At 42.4% G+C, this 14,365-nt stretch overlaps 1 protein-coding gene across 1 annotated transcript in view; it reads right to left on the bottom strand.

The window, feature by feature from the left end:
- Positions 1–9,617, bottom strand: part of RSPO3 (R-spondin 3) — a 77,087-nt gene extending 67,470 nt beyond the window's left edge. The window contains exon 1 of the mRNA XM_033103673.1: positions 8,997–9,617. Within this exon, the coding sequence (XP_032959564.1) occupies positions 8,997–9,093 (97 nt within the window). The 5' untranslated portion in view covers positions 9,094–9,617. The remainder of the gene's footprint in view (positions 1–8,996) is intronic.
- Between the last annotated feature and the right edge of the window lie 4,748 nt (positions 9,618–14,365).

Raw genomic sequence — 14,365 nt, 5'->3', positions numbered from 1 at the left:
AGACTCTGCCCACATCCTCATGCCTAAGTTAATCTTCTCTTGGACATGCAAACTGTAGATGGGAAGAATAATCTTAGAGTGTTTCATAATAAACTGTGCTATTCTTTTGTTTCTAGTGAAAAAAAACCCAGCAACTTTTGATGTTTAAGAATCATGAAGAGGGAAGATTTAAGGAAAGAGAGGAAAAAGGGTAGAGAAAAGAAAGCAATGTGGGAGAGGGTATTAGAATACCAGAAGCAACTTCCACAGCAAATGTTTGAAAAAGATTTGTGGTTTGTTAAATGAGAAAGAGATAATGAGCAAAGAGAGAGTATGGGAAAGAAAAAATACGGTGGGGTTTGCAAAAATGCCTCCACGATCACCTCCAGTACCAATCCCGATAGCTGAGGGGATGTGAAGAAATCAAGGAAGGATATGGGCTTTAGAGTCAGACCTGGGCTGGAATTCCAGGAGCACCCCACCTTCACTGACTGATCTGAGGCAATTAACGTGGGCCTATTGGTACCTTCCTTCCAGGGTCAGGGTGAGGACTAAATCAAATAATATTTGCAAAAACATCAAGTACAGGGTCTGACACTTCACAGATGATCAAACCACGACAGCTATTTAAATAGTGATCATTATCACAACACTCATTTCAACAAGTAAATATAAATGTATATTAAGATAAAATGTATATAAATACTAACAGTGGCTCTGAGAACTGGGAAGCTGTATTTTGCTATGAAGCATTTACACACACTTTAGCATAGTATTTTACCTGTTCCTTATCAGGAAAATGTGACTGTTATCTCCTCTCCTTATATGACAGCCTTTGTTGAAATGACTGTGTTCGTATCAGTGAGGTCCCTTTGTATGAGAGGAGAACATAACATTGAGAAACTAGCTATTCTTTTTCTTTCCAACTTATCAATCATATGTTAAGAAAACAGTGTTCTAAAATAAGCAACTCACAAATTCTGTTATTTTATATTGTGTGGTGGTGGTTTGTATTATGTGGTTATAAAATGGGGGCTGCTTTACCACTTACTCTCAGGAATGTGCTTTGTATTGGGGTATAATTATAAATATGCTTACCAGCTAGTTTTCTGAGGTCAATTTTTGGGAGTGAATAGTGCATTGCATTATTGTGTATTCATTTTAGAAAGATGTTTCAAGGTAACTAAGTCCAATCCCATGGCCATGCCAAGGTCTCAGAAGAGAGCTAGGAGAATAGACTCACTAGAAAATATAACCTGCTTCTGATGCAGAAGGCCCAAATTGACTAGGAAGAAAAAGAGAGGGCATGGGGCCAGGTTGTTACGAAGGCTGCACAATTACTCCATGGAGATATTGCAAAGGTAATCCATGCTCTATGTAGATGGACTGGATTCCTTCAAGTTTCATCCCATCCTGAGATTCTCTTATTTTACAAGAACACACTTTGTAGAGAAATCAATCTACTTGAAAGCAGAATGCCACTGTTAGGAGTAGATGCTAAAACCAAAGGAAATGATATAAAAAATCATTTTTACACCTAAAGGAAACTTATTTTTCATTACCATAAAGTTTTTCCAGTTTCCTATGATCTGCAGCAAAGCAATATAGTTCCACAGGTGATAAGACATCCAAGTATAATCTTTAATTGAATGATTTGGCAACTTAAAATTGCAGCTCATGATACCAGTGACCATTCTCTTATATAATTAATACAAAAAGTACTATAAAAGCCACACAGTTGAGAATGACATACTAGACTCTTTAAAATAGACAAAGCACCTTAATGTGATTATTCTTATTTTGATACTACCAATAAGAGTGAGTCTCAACGTCAGCACTGCAAACACTTTTAAATAATAAGCAAAACACTAATCGATTTTCTCATGCATTCAACTACCCCCTTTATGTGAGTGTGAATGACTCCAAAATATTTCTCTTTAGCCCCTGACTCTCTCTGAAACTTTGCGTTAGAGTTACTGGCCCTCAAAGTAAAGATAACTCAAAAGAAAAATAAGTTTCCTACCAAAGCTGCTTTTCTTATTTTTCCATCTTTTTGTTTATCTCCATAGTTTTTCCATTTACCTAGACTTTAGTCTTTATAGTCCAAAGTTTAGTGCCAAATATGGCCCTCCTCCTCTTCTCCTTTAATATCCAATTAGTTGCCAAGACCTATGGATTTGATTCATATAAATTATCTGCTGTATATGCTCGCTTGCTCAATCTGTAATTGTAGCACAGGGCTTATTACCCTAAACCTGGGCCATTGTAATTGCCCATCCCAGCATGGGCCAATTCGGAAAGCCTGTTGTGGTAGGGGGGTTCTGAAGCATCTCTCTAGTTTATATTCCAAACGAGCTCTCTGTGACTCTAAGCCCAAGGAAAAGATGGACCTGCTGAAGACAGAGTATGCTGATACGCTTTGGCTATGGCTTTCAGGCACTAGAAATTGTGAAGGATAAGGAATATCATAATAAACTCATTATCTACTTTGGTAAGTTACTAATTAATCTTTGTACGATGAATCTACTTACAATTAATGCAACTTATGTTTGTTTTCATTCTTCATCTTTATTCACTAAACTTAATTAAATGAAATCACTTAAGTTTAGAAGCACTGTTTAACTCTGTAGTCATGACTTAGGTTCTCACCAAAAGATTTTAAGTTTAAAAGTCTATAGGAATCCCTTAGATCTAAATTTTTGACCAATCACCTCATTTAAAGATGAGGACCTGCAACCTACTGTGGGAAAAGGACTTGAATGGGTTACCCAGATACTAGCAGCAGTGCTGGATCTAGAATCCAGTCTTCTTCTTCTCAGTCTGCTTTTCCCAACATACACTCGGGCTTGTCCCTCAATGGCTTCTTAGGTCTCAGTTCCTATCGTGAGCTTATGATGCTTGCTATTCATCAAATTGTTAAAGATTAGATGGAACCCTTGTAAGCTGTGTTTTGAAGATTGAATTAGATGCTTGCATAAGGCAAAAAGACAATTAAAAGTTATAAAATACATATTTAATTGGGCAATCATATTCTTTAGTGAGTTTTCACTAAAAAACTTCTAGAAGAATTTTAGTGACAGCAGAAGGTAATTAGATCCCTTGCCAAGATTACAAATAAGGCAGAAATACTCTCATCAGAGAAGAGGCACCTGTAACCATATTTTTTAAATGAATGTCTGAAATTATTTCAACTTTTCATATGTGAAAAGAATTCAGGTATTTTGCTTAAAAGTTTCATGTTGTTGAAACACCTTTGGAGAAGAAAATGAGATTACTTCCCATTCAATGGCACTTAGATGGCAAGCATTTTCAGCACTGTCACAATTCTTGAGAATGGAATATTGCATTATTTTCAGTATTGCTGGATGAGTATTTTAATCAGAATGCTAGTAATATTCCTGAATGGAAAGATCCAATGGGCAGAATTAAATAAGTAGAAAAAATGTGCAGCATATTCTACAGATGTATATTTTATGCTTTATATAATTTTGTTATGGTATAACTGCAAAACATTTCAAACTTACTAGGCTGTCCATCAGATGATAAATTCTAAGATAATCCAATCATTTTAAACCTTAAGAAAAAAATCATGGTCCCACATTATTCCTCAAAATCAAAAGCAAGGGGGAAAAAAAAATCCCTAATTTATGATGCAACACTTTTTCAAATCATTCTCTAAAGAATGCCAGTGCACAATGCTCAGTTCAGAGAAGAAATAGTCCTAACCAAGTAAAACATACAATTTCAACACACTGTCTTGCATGATCCTTACCATGCTCTCAAAACTGAATGATGTTTTCCTAATGGTAACCAAAGTTGATTCTTACATTTCATGAAACATAATACCCACTCTGATGGCATTTCAAGAATTCACTACTTGGAAAAAAATTTCTGGGGGATGGAGTGAGTGAATAGTAAGGCAGTGGGAAGAGAGGTTAACACAATGTCCAAAATGAATCATTTGAATATGGGGGGAAAGATGATTGACTAAATTACTATACGTAGAATAGTTGTATTTCTTGATAGTTCATTCTAATAACTGCAGAGGGATCATTTGGTCTTAACCCTACATAGGGTTCTGACTACACATAATAGTCTATCAACATTACATAGAATTAGAAGAACTATTGTATTTTTTAAAAAAGATAACCATTTAACTTTAAAATATTTTAGACATGTAGTAGCAATCTGGAAATCTCTGTCCAGATTCAAATAGTCTAGAATGATCAGATGACTAAGAAATCTGTTTTGTAGTAGTGTGGCAAGGGTTTCTCCATGATAACTTGAAAATCAAATTTAACTGCATGTTGTAATTTTCATTCATAGCTTTCCTGGGACCTAATTTGTAGAATATTAAATTCAAAGGAAATATTTAATTGAGAAATGATTTAGCAAAACTTATCTCCTTACAAGTTGAAATAGTGTTCATATTTCATGCTTAAAGGGATATTGAAATGATGACATTAAATCACTTTCACATTCTTGTATTCTCAATTACTTTACATAGAATAACTTAAAACTAAAAGATAATATTTAAAATTATTATTCTTAATGTTCTAGTAAAATCCTTCTATTGAAATAAGAAAGCGTTAAAATAGTATAACAAAGGGGTATTTTAAGAAATAGTTCTGATAGAGTAATGATGACTAAATTAGAATTCACAAAAATAAATGTTTTTTGATTGTAGTTAAGATGTTGCCATTACTGCCTAAGAATTTTAATTTGTGTTTTTGATGCACACAGGTATCACATATGTTGTGGAATATATGTTCTCCAGCAAATTTTACATGTCTCCATCTATTAAACAATGTTTATCTCAAAAACATGGTAGACTCGTAACAAAAGTAGACAGGTGAGAAAATACATTGTAGCCAATATGCAAACCATACTTCCATTCAAAATTAATATTACAAAATTCATAGCAGGGTAAAATATTTTTCTACCTTATAATTAGCTTGTTGTTTTCCAGAAGTAGCAGTGTAATCAGAATCTCAAAGAGTGCATCAGAATGTCAAAGAATGGCTCAACATCTGAAACAATGTCATGAGCAATAACCAGTATATTCCAATAAATGGATTTTATTTTATAACCATTAAATTATTTTCCTTGTATTCTTACTCCTTTATTTAAAGCATTTTTATGAAAGATTTAAAAGTTTTATAGATTGTGCAACAGATGCTTTGTAATTAGTATGCATACAATGGCTTTTTAAAACTTGTATTTATCTGGAATTTAAACAATTAAAACCCAATTAATAGATGGCATCAAATAAAAAGAATATTACAATGGCAACAGACGTTTCTAACAATAGTCTTTTGGCATAATATGATCCTACAATTTCTTCTGAGTAATCAAATAATATTATATTTAACAAGCTTCACTTTGCTATTAGAGATTTCATTATTTGGCAATGGCCATTAATATATAATACATACAAATTTGTATTTATATCATTTCAAAAATTTTCGGTCAAATAGAAGAGTATATTTTCCAAGTATATTGGGAAAACTGATGGTCTGGAGATTATAATATTTATTATTTAACACACCCGACATCTTCTTTTGGACATGAATGACCATATACTAGTATAAATAGCAGGAGACAAGTTCCACTTACTTGTTGTATGGCTTTTATAGGTTACTTAGCCTTTGTTTCTTGGGTTCATTTTCTGTAAAGTGGGAATATTAATACCTGCCTCTGTACTTCAAGTGGCTATGTAGGGGCCCAAGTGAACAACTCAAGGGCAAATGTAGTGCAATAGTAAGGTACTGTGGTTATTATTACGGCAAATTAGACCATTAATATTATTAGCGGATAACTTGTAGTTTAGAAGCTGACTGTACCAAGTTGCAAATGCTGAGTTGGAAATAAGTTAACTGGGTTCTGTGTTCTTGATTAACCATTCTGTACTTAAACCTAAGGCTTGCCTCTGAAAACATTGCTGCCTGAGGATTTTTAAATAATGATTGCATTTCATTTTTATTTGGAATAAGTTCAATTTCATCATCTCTATGAATTCAAATGTATATGAATCCAAATAGGTAAACAAGTTATTGTGTATTCACCCATAACTCAATAGATATCTTTAAAGTACAAAACTGCTGTTTAAAATGCTGTTTCTATTAGAAACAGAAACAAGATCACTAACGTGCAACAAAATCGAGACATATGGTATAACAGTTGTTTTAGGGAACCGAGAACACTGGTATTGTTTATCTGCTATATCTGAGGATTAGCCATAGTTTCTTAAACTTGACAATAATAACTCTACAAATGAATATCATTTTTTGCAGGACACTTTTCTACTAAAACATTTCAGAGACCGCTTTGAAAAATAGATCTTACACCTCAATTTTCTCTTATATAGTTAGTTAAGATTTTTAAGAGTTTAGGAAAGTGAAGCTATTTAACTACAGCTTAGGAGAAATACTCTTAAATATTCATTTTAATTGTCTCTTGGTGGGGGGAAGGGAAAGACCACTTCTTTCTAAAACATCTTTGACTATTGCCTTATTTTTCACTAAAAAACATTTCCTAGGACTTATTTGAGAAAAAGGCTCTTTATGCGTTTTTCTTTCAGAAATGTCCAAAGAAATGAGTATGTGCACATACAATTTGACCTTGAGTTTCTGGACATTTAGCAAAACTCCCACCTTACCCTCCACCCCGTCCCCATTCTCAAAAAAACAAAACAAACAACAAACAACAACAACAACAAAAACCCCAAACTGCACCTGCCAAGAAAGACTCGCCTGTCTCCTCGGAGAACGCAAGGGGTCGCCCCTCTCCCAGGATTGCACCAGCAAACCCAGCCCTACGTGCTAAGGAGCAAGGAGCCTCGCCCGCTACGGGGAGTTCTGTCCCAGTCCCACTCCCACAGAATAATTGGAATTTCAACCCAATTCCACCCACTCCCTCTCTCATTCCCGCTACACAACCAGAGGGCGCCTTTGACTTGGCCTTGAGACGACCAAGGCAGGTCGGAAAGCAGTTCGCCTTTTGACTCCGGGATTCCTCTCTAGTGTGATCCTAGAGGTGCCTTATCCCGCTGCTCCCCGCAGCCTTGCGGGAGCGTTACTCGGTAGATGACCGCACCGTTGTCCTCGCTGGGGGCGGTGGGAATAAAAGAATGGCCAACTTTCTTTCCCGTGTCTTTCAGAAACAGGGGTCCCAAAACTGCAATCGGAGGCACCTCTGACACTGACACTCAGGTCCCTGTCCCGCCTCAGCAATTGTGTAGCTCCTGGCTCTGCGGAGACTTAGTGGGACGAAAGCGGGAATGGGCTTTGGGCGCCGGGTGGGTACTGGCTGGAAGAGTGATGGGAAGCAGGAGGCTGCGCTTGTGCTCGGTATTCCCTCTCCCCACAGACCTGAGACTAAATTCCCTGGTCGGACCCTTCGAGGAGAGGAGGCGGGGACCGCCAGGCGCGAGGGCAAGGCTTGAGTGAAAGGGTAGTTGGAGGAGTTACGAAGAATACAAACCATTCAGAGGGCAAGAATAATAAATCGGATGCCCTGACATGTTTAGCTTAGATCCTCCGGCGCCCTGCTACGCGATCCTAGAGCCGGTGAGGCCCGGCTGGAGCCCCTGGCGCTCCGACCGAGCTACATTTTTTTTTAAAGGCAATTTTCAGGTGAATCAAACCTTGTCTACCCTAGGCGAGCGGTACAAAGGTAGCTTTCAGGCGACGCTCACATCCAGGGGCAGGGCAGAGACAAACAGCGGTGGAGAAGTGATTACTAAATCTCCATCTCACACAAGCCTGTCCTGTGTCTTCTGTGCTGCACCCGCGCCTGCACCGCGGGGCTGAGAGAGCTCCGCGCGTGGGACCAATGTCTCTGGCTCCGCGGGCCTGGAGGTCTGAGGGGCCAAAGCAATAGCATCGATCTCTGCGCCCCAAGAGCTCGGGAAAGTTCCTCCCTCCCTCTATTCACCAACTCCCCCCTTTACATCCTGGAGCTAGGGTCCCCACCTCCAGCTCTGCTGTTTGCGAAGCGACTCCCCCACGCGGCACAGAGGCCAAAGCGGCCCGCGCCCGGGGCTACCCCGGAGCAGGGAGAGGTGCCGTTCTCGCGTCAGTCCCCTCATCTCAGGAAGACGCCACTTTTCACACAGACCAACCGTGTTGAGGGTGCTCTGGGAGTGCCCATTTAATTTCAGCTAGGACACTGTCTTAAGGAGCCTTCACAAGCCAACCTTCCAAGTAACAGGAGTCAGAGTAAGACACATCGAGGAGGCAAGGTTGAGATTTTAGGGGGAATCCCACCCTCGGTGTGTGTCTGTCCCAGGGGACCCGGTTGAAAGGAACTGAGACAGTAAACGCGCTCACGCGTGACAAGCCACGTTGTTACTGGAAACCTGGCTCCCAGCGTCCTGTTCAGAGGTCCCCACAGCCCCGGGAATGGGACCGCCAACTGTTCTGTGTAGCGAGCAAACACGCGAAACCTGAGCGCTTTGAGCGCCCTTCTCCACTCGCGCGTGGCCGGGGGAAGTGGTCGCGCAGGCGCTCGCTGGCTCTTTCCCTGGCTGTCCCCGCGGGCTCTTCGTAGCCGAGCGCCGCTGGAGAACCCAGCCAGGTCTCCCTACGGGAGGCGGCGACTCGAGGTGAGCAGGCACCACGGTCAGGACGCCTCCCCTGGCGTTTACTCAGTGGTCAGGGGCATCCCTGGGGCTCGAAGTCCCCATTCGAGTCTCCGGAGTAAAGCACAAATCCCTAGAGCTAATCAAACGAAGGACCGAACTTTTGTGCGAACCTGAAGTTACGAGGGGGCGGGAGCCACACTAGCGGGGTTCCACCCGACTCTGGCACCCGCATGGATGCGGGGGAAGAGCCGGGAGCGGAGAGGGACCGGTGAGAGACGCCGTCAATACCGGAGCCCAAACTGTTACCTCCTTCGGAGGCGTGGGGTGCAGGGCGCGAGGAGAGCTGCGCTGGGAGCCAACTCCGGACAAGCAAAGCGACCCGACAGGTGAACGCGGCGGGAGGGAACAAACGCGTAAAAAACCCTGCACTTACTTCTTCGCTGGCGCCTTCCCCGGGAGGCGTTTTGACTGCCGATGTATTCCATAAAGTTCAAAATGATAAAAAACCAAGAAATCAGTCGCAAGTGCATAGTAACCCAGTAATATTTCCCTTCCTTTTCTCCTTTTTCTTGTGATTGTTAATTATATTGAATGTTTTAGAAATAGATGTAGGTGTTAGCGTATAGAGAGAGAGCAGAAGAGAACCCAAGCAGCGGACTTCTCCACTCAGATCCGATGGGCGTGCTGGGATGGCAAACGAAGCGGGTCGGGTGGATAGGGAAACCAACTATTGTACTTTCAAATTGTCCGAGCCCTCAAATGCGGCGGGTCCGCAAGGGTGGCTGTCAACGCCGCGAGCGAGGGTTCCAGGAGCAGCGAGCGGCCTCGCCCGGGCGGCCGCAGGTAGCATGGTGCGCGGCGGCGGGGCCGCGGGCTGGATCCGGGCGGGCGACGGCGGCGGCGGCCCCTGGGGCTCAGAGGTTGCAGCGGCTACGGCGGCAGAGGTGGAGGCCCCGGGAGCGTAGGGGAGCGGGCGCCGTCGGCACCGCGGCCATGGCCAAGGGGCGGCGGAGAGACCCTGAGCTGCTTCTGCCGTTCACGAGTAGAAGCGGCTCCAGTGTTGGGCTGGGCTGCCGGGAGCACCCCAGAGGGGTGGAGGGAGGGAGGGAAGGAGGGAGAGAGGGAGGGAAAGACGGGGCGAGGAAGGGGAGGGGGTATGGCTGCGGGGGGCGGGGGGAGCTCGGGGGCGGGGAAGGAAACTGCTGGAGCAACAACCCTGAGCGACCTCAATAACTTTCAATTTCAAGAGGGAAAGAGGGAGCTGGAAAAGTACAGGCGTTGCGATTTGGCAGAGGGACGGGAAGAGGCGCCTAAGGGGTCCCGAGTCTGTGGCGGAGCATCTCTGGACACTACAAAGAAGGAGGGAGAACACGAGACGGGAGGGGGAGTGGGGGAGGCACTGCTTGCGGAGAAGAGACCTCCGAAGGGTTGTTCTCCCGGGGAGAGGTGGGCACGCTCGGCCTGGGAGTGTTGAGGCCGAAGGTCCAGCGGGCACGAGACCCTCGCCCCCTACTTCCTAGTCAGGCTGGGTATAGCCTGCTCTGGCGGGCCGAACGCCCCTGCATCCCCGCGCCTTCTCCCCCAGCGCCGGCGCGCAACCACTGCCCCTGAGCAGCTCTCCCCTTGCCCGCTTGGCAGATCGCTGGAAGGTTCCTGGCTGCGGACTCCTTCCCAGTTTTCTTGAGCCCCTCCTCTGTTGCTTTTCTCCCTTCCTTTCAATTAAAGTAGCTGCAGTTGGGCGCTGGGCGGGTGGTCCGCAGGAAGCTCGGTGGCTGCCGATGGTCAGCTCCGCTGCGGGTTACCTGCCTGGAGGGGGCAGGACCCAGAGGTTTGTGCGCTCAGGACCGTCCCTTTGGAAATTCAGTTGTGCTGCTGCTTCCTTCCACATCGAGCTGTCGCAGCGGCTCGGGAAGATTCATCCTCCCTCAGGCAGTTCCCTCCGTAGTCAGCTTGTCCTCCTCGGCGCTCTTTCACCCTCTGTCTCCCAGTCTTCTTGAGAGGATCTGTTGTGCAATTTGGTTTCTCATCTGGGGGACTGGGAATGATATTTGGATAGATTTTCCCCGGTCTTACGGGAGGAAGGGAGGGTCCACTACTTCCTCCTGTTCCCAGCGCAGGTAGGAGTCTCATGGCTGCGTAAAATAAGGTTTGCTGGTCCACCCAGGGGTGGGAGAATCGAGGGCCGGCTGTTATTAGTAATGGTAAGCGTCCCACCTCTTCTCCAGTAGCACAAATCAATGAGCTTCTAGTAGTTACTGAAGAAGTATTTAGTTGAATGTCACAAGCCCCCAAAGTGGTTTTAAAATAAACCTGTCCTATGTACTGCAGTTAACAGAATAGCGGAAGGACTGCACCCTGTAGCATGACAGTTTTACACGGCTCCAAACTTCTGAGAGGTCATTTTGAAAAAGTCCCCGAATCATAGGCACCTTGCTAATTCTTATGCTCAAATAATTTAGGTTTAGAAAATAGCTAAGCTTTGGGAGAGGATTGGGACAAGTAAGATTTGTATTCCTCTCTCTTTCCTCCATTTGTAATCCCTAGTACCGGATTGTCTTCAATTTATGTGTTGATAAGAGACAGGAGAAAAAAGGTTATTGGTCCTATCCACCCCATTTTGCAAGCTCGTAACACTTCCAATTGTGAGTCTCTGAAGTCGTCAGTTATACTTCCCAAAAGTGAGGATGGAGGAGATAAAATGGCCTGTATGAAAAAGAAAGGGAATATGAAACATGAATTCTTGTCAAGGTGCTAAAAATTGAATCTGAGAGACTGACCTTTCCATGCATTAACTAATTTCTTAATTAAATATTCTTTATTACTTTGCATACTTGTATTGGAGTTTTGAAGACAAGAATAGTTTACTTTAGGTTTTATGTTATGGGGAAGAAAACAGTCCCATCAAGATTATGATTTTTGGCTTATCTTTAAGGATCCCCATTTGCAACATTTCTCTTTTGGGATGGGACTGTATTTACCCCCCCCCCACACACACACACCCACTCCCCTCCTTTATCTGCTGCATAATGTCCAGTAGCAAATGACTGAGTTTTATCGCTTTGAAATAGAAACGGCACAAATAACAGGACAATTCCAATAATGATTATCCAAAAAAGAAGCTACTCTTTTTCTGTGCCAGTCACAGTCAGCTTTCCTTTCCTTCTCACTTAATACCTCAGATCCTGACTATCTGCACCATAAAATGTGGGGGATTTAAAGGCTGTGGGAGGCTCCCTTTGAAAAGGACTCCAGAGAAGGCAGGTCTAATCCAGGATACTTGAGCCGGATGGGATGAGATTGCAAAAGGGATGTAAAAAAGCAATTTGGTGAACAACTTTAGGGAAATAAACACTAAGAAAGACATTTACTTTTCACTGTGTGTTGTGCAGACACATGTTAGCTTGGATGAGAACAGGAATGGCAGTGTAAATAAATAAACACAGTGAGAAGCTGCAGTTCTTGAGCCATCCCAGAAAAGAAGTACTAGATGCAGTGGGCAGGAAAAGCTTGTCAAGGAATAAGCGCTGTTCTGAGGAAACATAAGGAAAACATTAAATAAACGGTAAGTGTACTCTTTCTCTCTTGACGCTATGCTTTAGAATAACTTTTTCCTGATCCATGTTACCATACTATTAAATGTGTGTTTGCTTGCCTGGCTGAGTCTTACATTCCCTTAACTGTCCTAGCAGCTTATAAAAGCATGCCATGGCCTATTTTGTGCAACATAGTATCTTTCCCCACCCCCCTCAAATCAAGAAAGCAACACTCACAGAAGCCTGGGGCTGCCAATGATTTCTAGGGCCCAAGCTTAAAGCAAATTAAAAACCATAGGCTCAGCATAGAATTCAATATTTGCTTGTTATTTTTCTCCAGAAAACTAAAGTCCCAGGGAATTTGGATAACCAGGAGTTTAACAGGGTTGAGCCAGAAGAACAGAATAATTTTGGACAAAGATAGGGGATTAAACAAATCCAGACTAGTTACTCAAACTTCTCATCTCTCCTTTACCACCTGCCCCACCAGGCAGTGACAACAGTAATAAGTTATTTTTGTCCGTCACAGCAATGGCACTTAAAGAAGAGACAATGATTGTCATACTTTTGAATCCATACTGCAAATATGTGAAAGGGGGTGTGCTCCACAAAGAGAGAGCAAGGCCCATAGTTTGGAATGGGGTATAACTAGTAGTGATGAGAGATGTTTGGCAAAGTTTGGGCTGACATCAGTCATAATACCACAGGGCTGACATGCAGATCCCGAAAATGCTCAACTCTCCAGTTACTCAGATCTGAAGGCATCTGAGTAAGTGAAACAGGGTACTGCTGGCGGGGTCTGTTTAACGGAAGCAGCTAGAAGTCATCTTTGAAATATAGAGCAGACACCAGTATTTGAAAGCCATTGAAATTAGATGAAGGACAACTGCTATTTTTAGAGAGAGAAATCAAGGAGACAGAATTATTATAGCAATTTTTAAAAAGTGATTAAATGATTATAGAGCATGAAGAAAATGAGAAAATCAAGACCCATGATGGATTACTTTCTGTCAAAAAGAAGGAATGTTCTTCCTCCCAGATGAAGTTAATGGGACACTTATAAAATTGTGGTGAGCACTGTCTTGAAACCAGGTGTGCCTATTTTTAATAACTTCTTTCTTTCACAAATCAGTTAACTGCTGGGTTCATTTAAAAAATGAGTGTCCAACAGTACTTAACGTAAAGAATTTAATATCGCAGAAAACGTTATTTGATTATAGAGCTTTAATGTAAAGAGGATGTGTGGTGCACTAGACAGCAATGTAGGGATCAAGGGCGGTCCTTTTCTGTATTTGTTGTTGTGTTTCAGGTTTCTTCATGTGAAAAATGAGGGAATTCAACTACATGATCTCCAAACTCCCTGTTAACTCTGAAAACAAGACAATATACCCAAAAAAGAAAGACAGACTTATAATTGCAAATGTCAAAGCTATTTCTAGTTATGTGACATCACAGCTTTCACTTACGGAATTGTGTTAAATTGAACAGGTTCAGATTTAGAAATCTGCTTGGCAATTCGTTGATTTTCTGGAAATGTCTAACCCATTACAAGAATCCTAGATAACTCTGGCTTAGCAAAATAGGTCCAGGACTACTTTAATTTTTCCAAATGTCTCTAGACTTTGGGACAAAGAAGCACAAATTTTAAACCTCAGATTCTGGGCAGGTGCCCAGAGAGAGTAGGGAAAAGAACTTTTGAAACTCCTGGAGTTACCACTCAGCCTCTACTTGTTTTCAGGCATTGTAGGTGAGGAAGGAGCATGGATTTCATTGAGTGAGGGCTGTCCCTTTTATTTTGTATTATTCCTTTCTTTCTCCTATCCATATCTTTGGATGAGGATTTAGATCCATGTCTCTGTCCCAGAAAAGTCTTCAGAAAGCCAACAGTGAAGCTTGAGTGGCTGTGGTCACAGCTTTAGGTCGAGGGATTACTATCAAAGACATAAAAATACATACAAAGAGTAAGAGGTAGAGTGCAAGGCTAGAGGAGGGATAATTTTAACGAGCAATTCTTTTGCAGTTGCTTTTGCATGTGTTATCTCAAAACAGCCTAAAAAAATATTGTTTCATAGATGAGACAACTGAAGCCAGAAAGGTGATTCACTTGCCTGAGCTTATGTAGAAACTGTTCTGGTTATTTTATATTACCGCAACATTTATTTCCCTGCCTTCCCTGTCCCTCCCAATGTCAGCATCTATGAACTAGTCGGTTGGGAGCTTTCTTCCTCTGGTTTCTGGTTGGGTTCAGTCAATTGGGGACACCAGCAGG

Source organism: Rhinolophus ferrumequinum, chromosome 3 (genome assembly GCF_004115265.2).
Source record: "Rhinolophus ferrumequinum isolate MPI-CBG mRhiFer1 chromosome 3, mRhiFer1_v1.p, whole genome shotgun sequence".
NCBI lineage: Eukaryota > Metazoa > Chordata > Mammalia > Chiroptera > Rhinolophidae > Rhinolophus > Rhinolophus ferrumequinum.
Note: the sequence above shows the minus strand (reverse complement) of the source record. Positions and strands in the feature narration are given on the sequence as shown.